Source organism: Saccharomycodes ludwigii, chromosome III (genome assembly GCF_020623625.1).
Source record: "Saccharomycodes ludwigii strain NBRC 1722 chromosome III, whole genome shotgun sequence".
NCBI lineage: Eukaryota > Fungi > Ascomycota > Saccharomycetes > Saccharomycodales > Saccharomycodaceae > Saccharomycodes > Saccharomycodes ludwigii.
The window spans coordinates 85,694-99,101 of record NC_060202.1 but is presented as its reverse complement, the minus strand read 5'-3'; the positions used below and the strand labels follow the sequence as shown (position 1 = coordinate 99,101).

General features: G+C 28.2%; 8 protein-coding genes across 8 annotated transcripts; 4 read left to right on the top strand and 4 right to left on the bottom strand.

Annotated features, from left to right (window-relative positions):
• Positions 1-577: 577 nt before the first annotated feature.
• SCDLUD_002284 (SAPS family protein) lies at positions 578-3,598 on the top strand (the record flags this gene model as incomplete). Its single annotated transcript, XM_046077055.1, has 1 exon — positions 578-3,598. One exon carries the CDS (start codon positions 578-580, stop codon positions 3,596-3,598), a length of 3,021 nt encoding a protein of 1,006 aa, XP_045934764.1.
• A 420-nt stretch (positions 3,599-4,018) lies between these two features.
• On the bottom strand, positions 4,019-4,690 carry ERJ5 (Erj5p; the record flags this gene model as incomplete). Its single annotated transcript, XM_046077054.1, has 1 exon — positions 4,019-4,690. One exon carries the CDS (start codon positions 4,688-4,690, stop codon positions 4,019-4,021), a length of 672 nt encoding a protein of 223 aa, XP_045934763.1.
• A 512-nt stretch (positions 4,691-5,202) lies between these two features.
• On the top strand, positions 5,203-5,790 carry KEG1 (Keg1p; the record flags this gene model as incomplete). The annotated part of the gene is made up of 1 exon (XM_046081398.1): positions 5,203-5,790. One exon carries the CDS (start codon positions 5,203-5,205, stop codon positions 5,788-5,790), a length of 588 nt encoding a protein of 195 aa, XP_045934762.1.
• A 308-nt stretch (positions 5,791-6,098) lies between these two features.
• On the bottom strand, positions 6,099-6,848 carry IRC6 (Irc6p; the record flags this gene model as incomplete). Its single annotated transcript, XM_046077053.1, has 1 exon — positions 6,099-6,848. The coding sequence occupies one exon, from the start codon at positions 6,846-6,848 to the stop codon at positions 6,099-6,101; it is 750 nt and encodes a 249-aa protein (XP_045934761.1).
• A 515-nt stretch (positions 6,849-7,363) lies between these two features.
• Positions 7,364-8,080, top strand: SCDLUD_002280 (uncharacterized protein; the record flags this gene model as incomplete). Its single annotated transcript, XM_046076619.1, has 1 exon — positions 7,364-8,080. One exon carries the CDS (start codon positions 7,364-7,366, stop codon positions 8,078-8,080), a length of 717 nt encoding a protein of 238 aa, XP_045934760.1.
• Positions 8,081-8,464: 384 nt separating this feature from the next.
• Positions 8,465-9,055, top strand: EMC4 (chaperone EMC4; the record flags this gene model as incomplete). The annotated part of the gene is made up of 1 exon (XM_046077052.1): positions 8,465-9,055. The coding sequence occupies one exon, from the start codon at positions 8,465-8,467 to the stop codon at positions 9,053-9,055; it is 591 nt and encodes a 196-aa protein (XP_045934759.1).
• A 95-nt stretch (positions 9,056-9,150) lies between these two features.
• On the bottom strand, positions 9,151-10,023 carry TAN1 (putative tRNA acetyltransferase; the record flags this gene model as incomplete). The annotated part of the gene is made up of 1 exon (XM_046077051.1): positions 9,151-10,023. The coding sequence occupies one exon, from the start codon at positions 10,021-10,023 to the stop codon at positions 9,151-9,153; it is 873 nt and encodes a 290-aa protein (XP_045934758.1).
• A 510-nt stretch (positions 10,024-10,533) lies between these two features.
• SEC15 (Rab GTPase-binding exocyst subunit SEC15) lies at positions 10,534-13,311 on the bottom strand (the record flags this gene model as incomplete). Its single annotated transcript, XM_046077050.1, has 1 exon — positions 10,534-13,311. The coding sequence occupies one exon, from the start codon at positions 13,309-13,311 to the stop codon at positions 10,534-10,536; it is 2,778 nt and encodes a 925-aa protein (XP_045934757.1).
• Between the last annotated feature and the right edge of the window lie 97 nt (positions 13,312-13,408).

Below are 13,408 nucleotides of genomic sequence, written 5' to 3'. Positions count from 1 at the left end.
GAATGCGATTTAGTTGCTTTGATTCTTTAGTATTAGCGATTTTTTATTTAAGGGTTAATAAAGTATTAAAAAAAGAAAAAAAAAAAAAAAGGTGGTTGAATGGAAAGACTAAATTGTATTGGGTCGTACAAAAGAATAGTTAGTGTGAATATATATATATATATATATATATCACATTGCACGAAGTACTTTGGATAAGTTATCTGTACACCCATACACCACATGTGGTTTTTAATATTCTTTGGTTCTTTTCCCCCCTTTTCTTTTTATTACGATTATTATTATTATTTCCATTGCATTAATTAATTCTCAAGTTTGGTTTTCCGAACTGCGTTTGTTTCTGTAAAGAATTATTATTAAGGTATTGTTTGGTATTGTTTGGTTATTATTTTCTGTTTCTTTCTTCCAATTTTATTTTATTTATTTATTTATTTATTTATTTATTTATTTTTAACTCTTTTCTTTAACTTCTTTTTATCTTTTCTCTGCCTTTTCAAGATAAAAGAACAACCTTGTATCTCATAACAAAGAAAATATCCAGAAAAGCATAAGCATAACGAAAAAAAAATAAAATATAATGTCATTTTGGCCATTCGGACAGAGTTTGAATAACTCTAACATAAATAAAATATTGGATGATTATTTTAATATATTACACAATGTAGAGTCAACTGCCGCTAATGTCACCAACACTTCTACAAGCAGTAGCAGCGGTACAATTCTTGATCAAGACGAAGAGGATAAAAGTCACATTAATACCCATACCAGTAAGGATAACCTTGCCTTTATTTCTAATGAACAGGGAACGAAATACCGAGAACAAGGTAACCATATTAAACCTACCCTATCAAATGGACAACAAAAAGAGGATACCCAAAGCATCAAACCTATAGGTATTGGCACTGGCAATTCTATAATTAGTAATTCAAACCAAAACAGTGTAGGTAGCAATACCAGCACATCCATTCAAAAACAAACCCACAACAACGCCGCCAATGCGTCTTTAAAGTTACTAAATTCTTCATTTATGGATAAAATATTGGATGAACCAGAATTGTTAAATGAATTAACTCGTAAAAATAATACTTTATTGGATTTTATATGTTTTGGTTATTACTATGATGAAGATAAGAAGAAAGTACAAAATATAGAATACCTAATTAATTTATTAATGTTTTGTATTGATAGAATTAATGAAAACCAAGACATTATTAATGACAAGCATAACGAAGAAACAGGAAAGAAAGAAGAAGAAAATGGAAGTAAAAAAAAAAGGAAAGGGAATACTGAAGAAGAAAGAAAAGAGGGGAAAAAAGATAATGATGATACTGGTGATGATGAAAAGGAGGAGGAGGAGGAGAAAGAAGGAAAAAAAGAAGAAGAACAAGAAGAGGAAGACACTTATTTGCATAAAGCCACTGTTATCTCAGAGATTTTTGCATTGGATATTTGGCTAATATCTGAATCTTTGGTTAAATCTGCCCAATATTTAGCCAACATTTGGTCTATTTTATCAAATCCTCTTTTTAAAAAGGAAAAATCACCGCTAGTCCCCATTTTTTTAAAAATCAATACTAATTTATTAATCACAAGACAAGACCAGTATTTAAACTTTATTAGATCTGATAAGGTTTCATTAGTCGATGATATGTTAAAGCATATTGATGTTCCCGTATTAATGGACTTTTTTCTTAAAATAATATCCACCGATAAACAGGAATCCCCGACAGGTATCTTGGAGTTATTACAAGATCAAAACATTATAGACAAGTTAATTACTTTCTTTGATAACGAAAAGTACTCTAAAGATATACAAACTTGTAGCTGCGATTTCTTAAAAGCACTAATTGCTATTAGTGCTAATGCTTCGTTAGATGATTTAACTATAGGACCAAATGTATTGACAAGACACTTATGTAGTTCGCCTCGAATTTTAGATAGCTTGATTGATATTATCGCTATCAAAAGGGGATTTGCGTTGAATAATGCTGTATCTATTGTTATTGAACTAATCCGGAAAAACAACTCAGATTACGATCAAATAAACTTACTTAACACTACTATAAAGAACAATCCACCATCTTCAAGAGATCCTATATATTTAGGATACATGTTGAAAAGATTTACGCAAGAACTGCCTACTATACTGGAGATTGTCCTTCAGAGTGATAAAAGCACCGAAAGTTCTACTCGTATCAATCAAATGGGCGAAAGTTATGAACCTTTGGGATTTGAAAGATTTAAAGTGGTTGAATTAATTGCCGAATTATTGCATTGTTCTAATATGGGACTAATGAATAGCCGCAGAGCCGAACTGATTGCTCTAAAAAGAGACAAAGTAAGGGAAAATATGTTAAAACAATTAGAAGATGCGTTTGAAGAATTAACATTAAAGAATAATGATACCACTAACACCGACACAAATAGTTCTGACGAGCCTGATCTGGATGACGAAGAGATTGAGATTAACCAAATTGCTGAAATTGATGAATCTTTTGATATACCGTATGTTAATATTAATCAAAATAGTAAAATTAGAGAAAACCCTACAATTGGCGATTATTTTAAGATTACTTTGTTTGATTTGCAAATATTACCTCGGATAGTTTCTATGTTTCTGAAATTTCCGTGGAACAACTTTTGGCATAACGTTATATTTGATATTATACAGCAAGTTTTCAATGGGAGAATGGATTATTCTTACAATTCCTTTTTAGTATTTTCCCTTTTTGAGTCAGACCAATTCAGTACTTTTTGTGCTGAAAAGAGTGCTGTAGGAAATTTTTTAAAATTTGATTTGCCTCGTGACTTAATTTTGGAAGGGTACAAACAGAGTTGTGAATTTTTCAATAAGACACACATGAATTTAGGGTTTATGGGCCATTTAGTTTTAATTGCTGAGGAGATTGTTAAATTTTCTAAAGTTTATAAAGTGGAACTAATATCTCCTGCTATCCATGAATCTTTATCCAATCCAAATTGGGTATTTTATTCGGAAGATATTTTAATGGACACTAGATTGATGTATTCCAAAATTTTAGGAGGAGAAATGAGTACCAATGCTGCTATGGATGAAGAGTTATTAATACAACAACAGCAACTTCAACAGCAGCAACAACAGCAGCTTCAACAACAACATGGAGATAACAGTGTAAACTATGAATCTTTAGACGAATTTACGGAGGAACAATTAATAGAAGAAGGCTTGCATCATATGGATGAGGAAGCAAAACAAAATCAACAAGGGGGCAATACAGCTGAAGGAAATATGGATGGGGAGAATGTTTATGATGATGAATTAGTACCCTATGATGGCATAAACCCTCCCGCATTATTAGTGCCCACCACTGAAATGGATATAATTAATTATACGACTCAAGAGGATTTGAATTCTAAGTTAAGGAAAAGATTGATTGAGCAAAGTCGATTGGAGGTGGAAAAAAAAAATGCTGATAAGGGGGTTATACTGTTGGGTTACACGGAAAGTAGCGCCGTTTCACCTACTTCTACTTTTAATGGTAATGATGATGACAATAAAAATGCTAATGCTAACGAAAACAATTTTATGCATGATAATGATAATAATCAAGTGAAATGATGATAATAAGAATGCTGATTGTAATAACAGGTTTAACTTGTTGTTTTAGAAATAGACTTCATTTCAATTTTTCTTTTTTTATTTTTTTTTTTTTATTTTTTTTTCACTATAGTAATATTATAACCCTTATGAATTATGTTTAATGACCGTTTAAGAAGTAAAGAACATATACGATTACATTTTCTCAGACAGGTAATTATATGTTAAGAACTTTATCCTATTTATTTATCGTTTGTGACTTTTTTTTTTTTTTTTTTTTTTTATTTTTTTTATTCTTTTTTTTTATTTTTTTTTTTAATTAGTTACGTAATAATATGAGTGGTAATATCAGTATTTAGTTTTTGTAGAATAGATTTAATGATCAAATATATAGATATATATATATATATATATATACAACTTTCGAAAGAATGGATGAAATTAACCCTTTTTAATTTTAGGTTTAGCTGTTTCAGTACCATGTTGAGCATCTCTTTTAAATTTTCCCAAAGTTAGTAAATGGAAACATGATTTGGGGAAAGCAAACCAAAAACATTGGTATATTGAGGATTTAGGAATTTCAGTTTCCACATCCATTAAGTGCTCTGTCCCAGTTTCTTTATTTACATAATATACATCTCCAAATTTAATTCTCACAACATCATATTCATCAATGTTTTTATGCAAGTCAGGTGTTTGAAACTTCAGGTCTCTAATACCCAAACCATTACTGTCGTCCTGTTTTTTAATTTCATCAATGAAATTTTGATATCTACTTCTTTTGGAGTTAACCTGTAATCGCAGCAAAACATAATGAATGGCACCAACCAAAAAATATACTACAATGAAAAGTAATAGACTACTTGGCTTGATTCTATTGGAAAAATAAAACCCACCTTTTGAAAAATTGTAATCTGGAAACCCATGTGACAAATAATAGTCGTAAGCTTTACGTTGTTCAGCATCTAATAAGATTTTTTTTGCACCATTTAATCGTTCATATAATTTTCGATATTTTATATTTTTATCAGGATGATATTTTCTGGATAATTTTCTAAATTGTTTTTTTATGTCTATCTCAGATGATTTATCTAACTTTGGCAATTTCAACATGCTGTATAAAGTTATATTTGAACCATATTTATTTGTAATATCTTTTTGTAACTGGAAAATTTCCACTTCTTTTGGGGTAAAGCATTCAATCAGTGTTAGGATGGTAAAAATACATCCAATAAAAAGAAAGATTTTCATGAGGTTAAAATAGAGAATATCCACAAGTTTTGTGTTGATTGACCGTTGCCTTTATTTCTTGATTGACAAAGTTGCTATTAAAAAGAAGAAAAGAAAAAAAAAAAAAAATTTGCTTTTTTTTACTATTAAAAAAAAAAAAAATTTAACAAGTTGTTAATTTTCATTTTTTTTTTTTTTTTTTTTTTTTTTTAATGTGAATGTAAAAATAAAGTGAAAAAACAAAAAAGCTTTAATCAATTCTGTTTCCTTAACAATCTAAATATACACACATACATTTCCACTCAATAGAAAAAGTAATTATAATAAATTGATTTATCAATAACAACTAGCTAATAATAATAAAAGCTACAAATAGAAAAAAAAAAACTGAAAAAATGGTGAGTACAGCAATTTCTAAATTATACCAATTATCAAGATTAATAACCCTTATTTTATACACTACATTGTTAGGAAGATGGATTGGATTGATCATTTTGGTCGATGTCAAATTTTTACCTGGTGGAATCCATGAATTTTTATGCAATATATTAGTTTTTAGCAGTGCATTAGAGTTATTTTGGATGTTGGTGGTATTCCATTACATTAATTGGTTTACACTACTCAAAAATTTAAATTTTATATACATTGTGGTTGCATTAAATTTCTGGGATGATTATGAACATGCACCATTATTAAAAACATATAGTTACTCTATTTTTATAATAGGTTTAAGTTTGTCTCAAATGTATTGCCACTGGAGAAAATTATTTAAGTCTGGTAATACCAACAGTAAGTCGCTGCAATTCTTGTTAAATAAGTGGATATGGTCACCTTCATTGTATATTAGTGAATATTATTTGTTACTATTGAATATGCATCAATATCGTAATTTTCACAACACTTTGGCACTAGAAACGTTTAACAAGATTGTAGTGGTAATATATTTACCAATTTTATTATTTGTAGCATTTCAAAAGTTATAGAAGCCCTAATATATATATATATATTTGCTTGTTTACACCATAAAAGTCCAATAAATAACAAACAAAAATAAAAATATGCGGAAACTATATTTAATAGGTATCATCATCATCATCTAATAAATTTCCTTTTTTTTTTTTTGTACGATATAATTAGTTATTTTTTTCTTAGTTAATATCCATATAAAAATAATAGGCATAAGCTTTATTGTAAATATTTTCTAGCAGACACAATTATGGAATATATCAGAAGAAAAAAAGGGGAAACATCAAGTTTGCGATATGAGGTATGTGGAAGTAAATTTGGTAGATTACTGAGAAATATCATTCCCGCTATCATCTAAAAGCAAATTTGCGATATTTTCGCTCATTTCTTTTGCAAATGCTTCAGCTTCTTGAGAATCTTTGATTAATGAATATCTAGATTTAATAACATCCAGCTTTTCTATAACATTTATCAAATTTATATCCTTAGGATCGTTCAGAGTAGAAATATCATTCTTCTTATCCTTTAATGTGTAATATTGTTTATTTTTTTCCTCGGAGGTCCAATCGTAGATATCAAAAAGATTTTTTAATTCGTTATGCTCTGTTAATGATTCTATTTTGTAAATCAATTCGCCGTTGCCTTCAGTAAAAACACTGTTATGGTTGGTATCGTAAATTCCATAAAATTTTGATTCATCGAATTGATCTAATTTCTCAACAAAAGAAATATATTTTTTTAATGTTTCTTTAATATTATTATTATTATGAACGTTCTTATTGTCGTAATTGTCTGATTTTATGAAAAGCACCACACCAGCTAAAGTGCTATATACATCTATGTATTCGTCATTAGTAAAATCATTTATCCATTGACCAAAATCATCAATTGTAGATATATATAGATCTATTAGCATTTCGTAATATTTATTGGTTAACTTGATATTCTCTAGAATAATGTGATCATTCTTAATGGAAAAGTTAGAATCAGGAAATATTTTTGATAGAATTTGACAGAGTTCAGAATTAGTGAAACTTGGATGTTTCATTAACAACACTTTATTTTTAACAGACATATTTGCTAAAACCAGAGGTGGGTTTAGTATGATCCTGGTTAAAATTGATGGTATAGAAGAGTATGAGTTATTTCTGGTCTTGTCAGTTTTACTAATTAAAATTACAAAAATATTCTATCACGTGAAACAATTTATTTTTATTTTATTTTATTTTCATTTTCCATTTTTTGTATTTGTCCAAATGAAAAAGGCGGGTAACATACATATGGCGATGACAGAAATTAAATGTCAGAGTTAAGGGTATAATTTCATATATGAATAAAAAAGCAAAAAAAAAAAAAAACAACAAAGAAAAAAAAGGAATATATATATATATATATATATTGCAATGTCAATTATCTTTTCTATATTATGACCTTTCCATTATTATTATTATTATTATTATTATTTTTTCTTTTTTTTAGATACTTCCTCTTTGTTAACTTTTATTCGTATTTTCTTGTAAAATTGTAAAATAGATTTTTTCGTAAAAAAAAAGGAAAAAAAAAAAAAAATTACTAACCTTGACCATAAACATGAAAATAGGTACATTTAATAACGGCAATTTGAACTCTACTTTAATGTTGGGTCCAAAAAAAAATAAAAGTTTATGTAAAGATACTGAGAAAAATGCTCATGGTGAAAATGGTTTACATTTTTTAATTGAACCTAATTCAATTGGCATAAACTCAGATGATAGTTATTCCCAATACAAAGGAACTATTGATGAGATACTAGTTCCAAAAAGTGTAGCTTTAGAAAATTCTCGTGCCACACATTCTAAAAGTAGAGACGTTTATCTGAAGAATTGCAATATGAACTATAATGAAGAAAAGGAAAAGTATTTTGTTGTCGAAGAACATTGTTCTAGCAAGAATGATGATATTATTACCTATAGCTCAGGGAGAACGAAGTTTTTTCGATTGAAACAATATATGTGCAATTTTTTAATCATGTTAAAAAGAAAAATAAAGGGAACTCAACTTTTAAAAGGGCAACAAAAAAAAAAAATATTCAGTGGGCCTTATAACTTTAAAACTAGAATTCGCATATTAAAAATAATTTGCATTACTTTAGGTATTGCCTGTATAATTTGCCTTTTAGTTGTTGTTATTACGGTAATTGTCTCGTTTAAAAATAAGTACCATATTTTCTATATTAATAAGCACTTTACAGATGAAGAATTCAGAGATATTCATGAATTGGATAATATTGTTCCCGATGAATTGGTTGATTATTCTCTATTTGAATAAATTGAAAAGTTTTTTTTAATTTTAGTTTTAATTTTAATTATAGTTTCCTTTCATAAGCCTTTTATTTTTTGTAGTCCGAGGATCCAAACTATCCAGAAATTATTTTTTTTTTTTTTTCTTTTTTTTTTTTTTTTTATTATTTTACTTCTAGAAAAATGTCCGAGTAAGTTCGGTATTAATAATTAATTCTTTTTAATTCTCATTATGATTTTATTGAATTAGAAATTCCAACTTGCCAATTTCTTCTTTTTTATTCTTAATTTTATTTATTTATTTTTTGCTAATAATAAATCACAATAAATAACAGACAAAAAAAGCTATCAAGGTTAATATACATATTGAAAAAAAAAAAAAAAAAAAAAAACAAAAAAAATAAGCAAAGAAATGGCAGAAGACACCATGACAGTCACGGTTCCTCAATGGGCTCAAAAATTAGTTGCTACACACAACAACATATCCACCAGTAAAAACCAAAACAATATCAAGAAAAGTAACACTAATAACAAAATTAAAGCATCCGATATACCATCTCCATCAGGATTTAGTCCATATGCCTCCAAACCTATCAAATTACAGACTTTTAACAAGAATGACAAGCAAGTTAACCAAATTTTAATATCTAAAGCTTGGCAAATTGCATTTCAACCAGCAAAATCCATCCCAATGAATTTAATAATGTCGTATATGAGTGGTACTTCATTGCAAATCATTCCCATTATAACAGCTGTTATGCTTATAACAAATCCGATTAAAAGTATTTTGAACATAAACAATGCTTTTAAACCAGTTTTACAACACGAGTCCGTTAAATACGATATTACTGGTGCAATGGCTGTTTATGTTTTATGTCAACTGCTTTTGGTTGGTATTGCTGTTTACAAATTGCGTTCTATGGCTCTAATTCCAAATACCAAGAGTGATTGGGTTGCTTGGGAAAACCCAACCACATATAACGGGAAATCAATCGTTATTTAATATACATTTATAAAAAATTTAATAGTATATATATATATATATAAGTTTTTCAAGTTTATTATATTTTTTTTTTTCTTTTTTTTTCTTTTGTGTTGTTATTTTTTAGATTTTTTTTGTTCGAATATTTGTTGAATATTGTATTTTTTAAAGTCTGTTCGGTAATCTTTATCAACAACACTCATACCAATATTGTTTTTAAAACATTCCACCAAAACTAATTTATCGAAATTTTTTAAATCAACTGTATGCGGGATAACATTATTTTTGGATACACATTTGGCTATTAACTTAATCATTTCCATTTTATCTAAAGTATTGAAATTTCTTCTGTCTAAATCAATAGCAAATTTTAAACCTTTTTTAGATTCCTCGGTATGAAAATGTGGTGCTAAAACCCTATCACATAGTTTCTCCAACTCAGACATCGAGGCGTTACAAGAAAAGGTAATGGGTGTCAACTTTGCCAAATATCTTGTTCTTTTAGAATCTTGATTTTTCAAGCCCTTAATGACCTCATGGATAAAAAATTCTGGTTCTATTGGTTTTCTAATTTTAATGAATATAACACATTCACAATTTAATTCAATTATAGTAAATATTGATTTATTTTTTTCATTATTCAAGCTGGAAGAACCATTTTTACTATTTTTCTGTAATTGTTGTAGTTCTTTTTGAATTTGATCCCCAATATCTTCTTCAACATCCTTGATATTTGCTGTATCATCGTCGAGTTCTTCTTCTCCATACAGTTCTATATATTTTTCTTCGAATAATTGTAAGAGTTCATATTCAGCTGACTTTTCCTTTCTTCTAACACAGGTTGCATAACAACCAGAGGTCCCAGGTTCTAAAAGATTAGAAGTGCCGTACTTAAATTTTTTAAAAACTTTGTCATTTTTTTTGGTATCATTTGATTCCCTGGGCCTCTTACTTGCCTTGTTATCTTTAGTGGCAATGTTGGTACTCATTATTCTCACCACTATTTACGAAGTGAATATATCGAAAAAAAAAAAAAAAAAAAAAAAAAGAAAATTGAAATGTCTTTATTTGATCTTTATTATTATAGGAATAGATGCTATAAAAAGCTTTGTACTTTTTTCAAACAATTTTTCTATCTTTTTACCTATTTATCTTTTAATTTAATCTTATTGAATTCAACATGAGAATACAATGAATATTATGTGTGAAAATACAATTTAAAAAAATATCTTCAAGTTACAATTAAAAAAAAAAAAATTTTTTTTTCTTTTTTTACTTTTCTTTCCACAATTTTTCAAATCTAAAATAAAAAAAATTAATAAATTTAAAAAAAAAAAATAAAAATAAAAATAAAAATATATCTATATATGTTGAATAAATATACCAAGTGTAAATTATAACAATATACTTGAAAATATTTTCAATTTTATCTTTTTTTTTTTTTTTTTTTTTTTTTCTTTTTTAAAAAAAAAAGTGTCCTGTCTTTTTTCCTAACTCAATCAAAACTTTCTATTAAAGAAATTGCTTATTTTCTGTCGATTGGCAGAAGTCAGAATAGATAAAGTGTCTTCTACACTAGCATCATTATTGTTATTACCTGTATTGCTAACAATTGTGGCTGCCGAAATGCTACCATTACCGTTGTTATTATTTCTATTCGATAATTGCTGCTGTCTTTGCATCTCTTTTTGTTTTTGTTGCTGTCTAATCATCTCTTGGTAAGTACTCAATTTATTAATCAACATATTGGCAACATCTGGTTTCACCCTTGGATATAATTTCATCCTTGATGATTTATATTGATCCAAAGAACCCGATTTTAACAAATTAATATGCTGATTCAATTCATCAAATGTTGATTTCAATGAACGCACATTACTTTCTATCATAGCACTGGAATCAGCAATAGTCATGCTCATCATGGAAGTTGTTCTCGATAAAGCACAGCTTAAGCTTGGTGAAGGTGATGATGCTGCAGGTGCAAGTAATTCATCTTGTTGCTGTGGGAAAATGTTGGGAATGACATTTTCCAAAAATTTCATATCTGTTTGAAAATTCAAGACACTTTGTGGTGTGATTGTAGAAGGTGTACCATTAATTAACAAACTTAAAAATCTATTAGTCAATGTATCAAATTCACGGAAAATCAATAACGTCTTAATGTCATACGGCAAATTAACCAAAGTGGAAGTAAACATCATTTCCAAATATTGTGCAATATCCCTTATAATCAAATCAGGTTCCGTACGAACAGTTGTAACATGCCAATCCAATTCGATAATCTCCATTAAATCAGCCACTTTTGAGTCGATCAATTCCGTTAATTTCGTTTCTGCTAACGCTTTAGTCTTCTTAACTTTATGTTCTGCGGTCAATTGAATCTCCGCATCAAACGTTTTGGATAAATTTTTGCTAAAGTTTTCGGTAGCAACCAAAAAATAGTCTAAATTGATTAGAATTTGAGCCAACTCTTCCCTAGAAGTGGAATTTAATTTTTGTTGAAATTTCAGATTAATATGCTTATTGAAAATATTGTCTATTGCAGAAATAAAAATGTTGATAATCCTATTAGTTTCATACTGATAAAAATTTTGGATGAAATTTTCCAATTTGGCATTAATTTTCCTCAATAGAGTACAAGTCATTGGGTATAATGGTGAAAATGGTAGAGTGACCAGAAAATCGTCATTATTTATATTAATGTTAGTAGCCAAAGTTTCCTCGTCGCCTTCTTTCAGCCAGCAGATTTTCAAAATCTTGGAATATAAAGGTTTGTCCTTTACTGTCAATGGCATAAAATCATCATCATTTAAAAGCGAAGTAAATTCTTGGTCAAACATAGTAATTTGTAATTTGCAAAAAATCTTGTATAAAAAAATGTAGGTTTCATACAATTGTTTAATGTTTAGTTTTAAATAATCACAGATACTTAAAACAAGACCTAAAAAATCTTTAAATTTAATAACAGATTCCTCGTCCTTTAACTTCTTTTTTATAAAATCAACCAAAATTGGATTGTAAAGTTTAATGAAAGATGCCCAAAAATCATCTGTACTGCTAAAAGCATTGGCAGTTAATATATAATCAGTTTCCTTTTGCAAAAACCTGTCAAAAACTAAAAGACCCAATATTTTCCAAAAATAATTCTGAATGTCATCCAATGTGGTAAACGCATTGTTCACCAGTGTCGATTGCTGTCCCTTGTTACCACTATTGCTAGAGGCTGAATGTTTTAGATCCAGCGGATAAACCAATTTGTTTTTCCAAAAAATATAAACTTTTTCAAATTCTTGGGATAAGTATTCCATCTCATTTAATGTAGTGAAAATTAAAATTGCATCATGAAATGATTCGATGTTAAACCAGTTAATTGGAGAAATGGCTTTCACCTTTTCGTTGTCTCTCAATGATATTTCCACAGGCGAGTTAAATTTTAAACTCACAGGAAGTTTTAATTTCCCACGTAATTCTATCCAGTCAGGTAAGAGTTCTTCCCCGTAGATAGCGTATAAGTTTTTCCCCACATTATGCAAATTTTTATCTAGGTTAGAATTAAAAAATTTCTTGATTAGATTAATACTTTCATTTTTAATAATTTCTTTGAATAGGGGAATTGATGCATGTATTTGTTTTAAAAATTGGAAATTAAATTCTTTTTTAAAATCTTGTGTATAGATGCTATCTAAAGTATCTAAACTTTGCAAAGCTCTGTAGAATTGTTGACTTGAAATCAATTGATGACAGTTGTTAGATAATTCTAAAATTTGTAAACACTTGGTAATTAAAACCAAGCATTCATTGATTTTGGTATTATTTTTCTTGTTGGAAATAAAATTTTTCTTTTGTAAAACTACTTTATTGGTAGTGGTGGTTAATTCATCTTGTAGTGCCAGCAATTTTGCCTCATATTGTGCATTTTGTAAATTATTTTGGATTAAGGCCAAATTGTGGATGGAATTCATTAATTGTTCGTTCATTGCGGAGTTTTGCAAAAGGTGTAAATCCATATCTTGAAAATTATCTTTAATGGACTTACGGAGTTCCAAAATCACATCTTTCATCTCATTTTTGTCGATATGTTTTCTTAACAAGGGAACCCATTTATCTATGGATTGAGGATCCACATCCAAAATATTGATGGATGAATTGGGATCACGAATTGATATTTTTTTGTTAGCGTTGGTATTATCTTCGTCACTGTTTGAATTGTATTCAGTAGAAAATAAAACAGCTTGTAATTCTTTGCTTACTATTGGGGTCGTTTTATCCTCATCCATTGTGAGTTAATAATCTTTAAAGGTGATGTGTGTGTATGAGTCTTTGCTGGTCAGAGAATACTTTTTTATTGTCTGTTTACTAAAGTCAAAAGCTTTT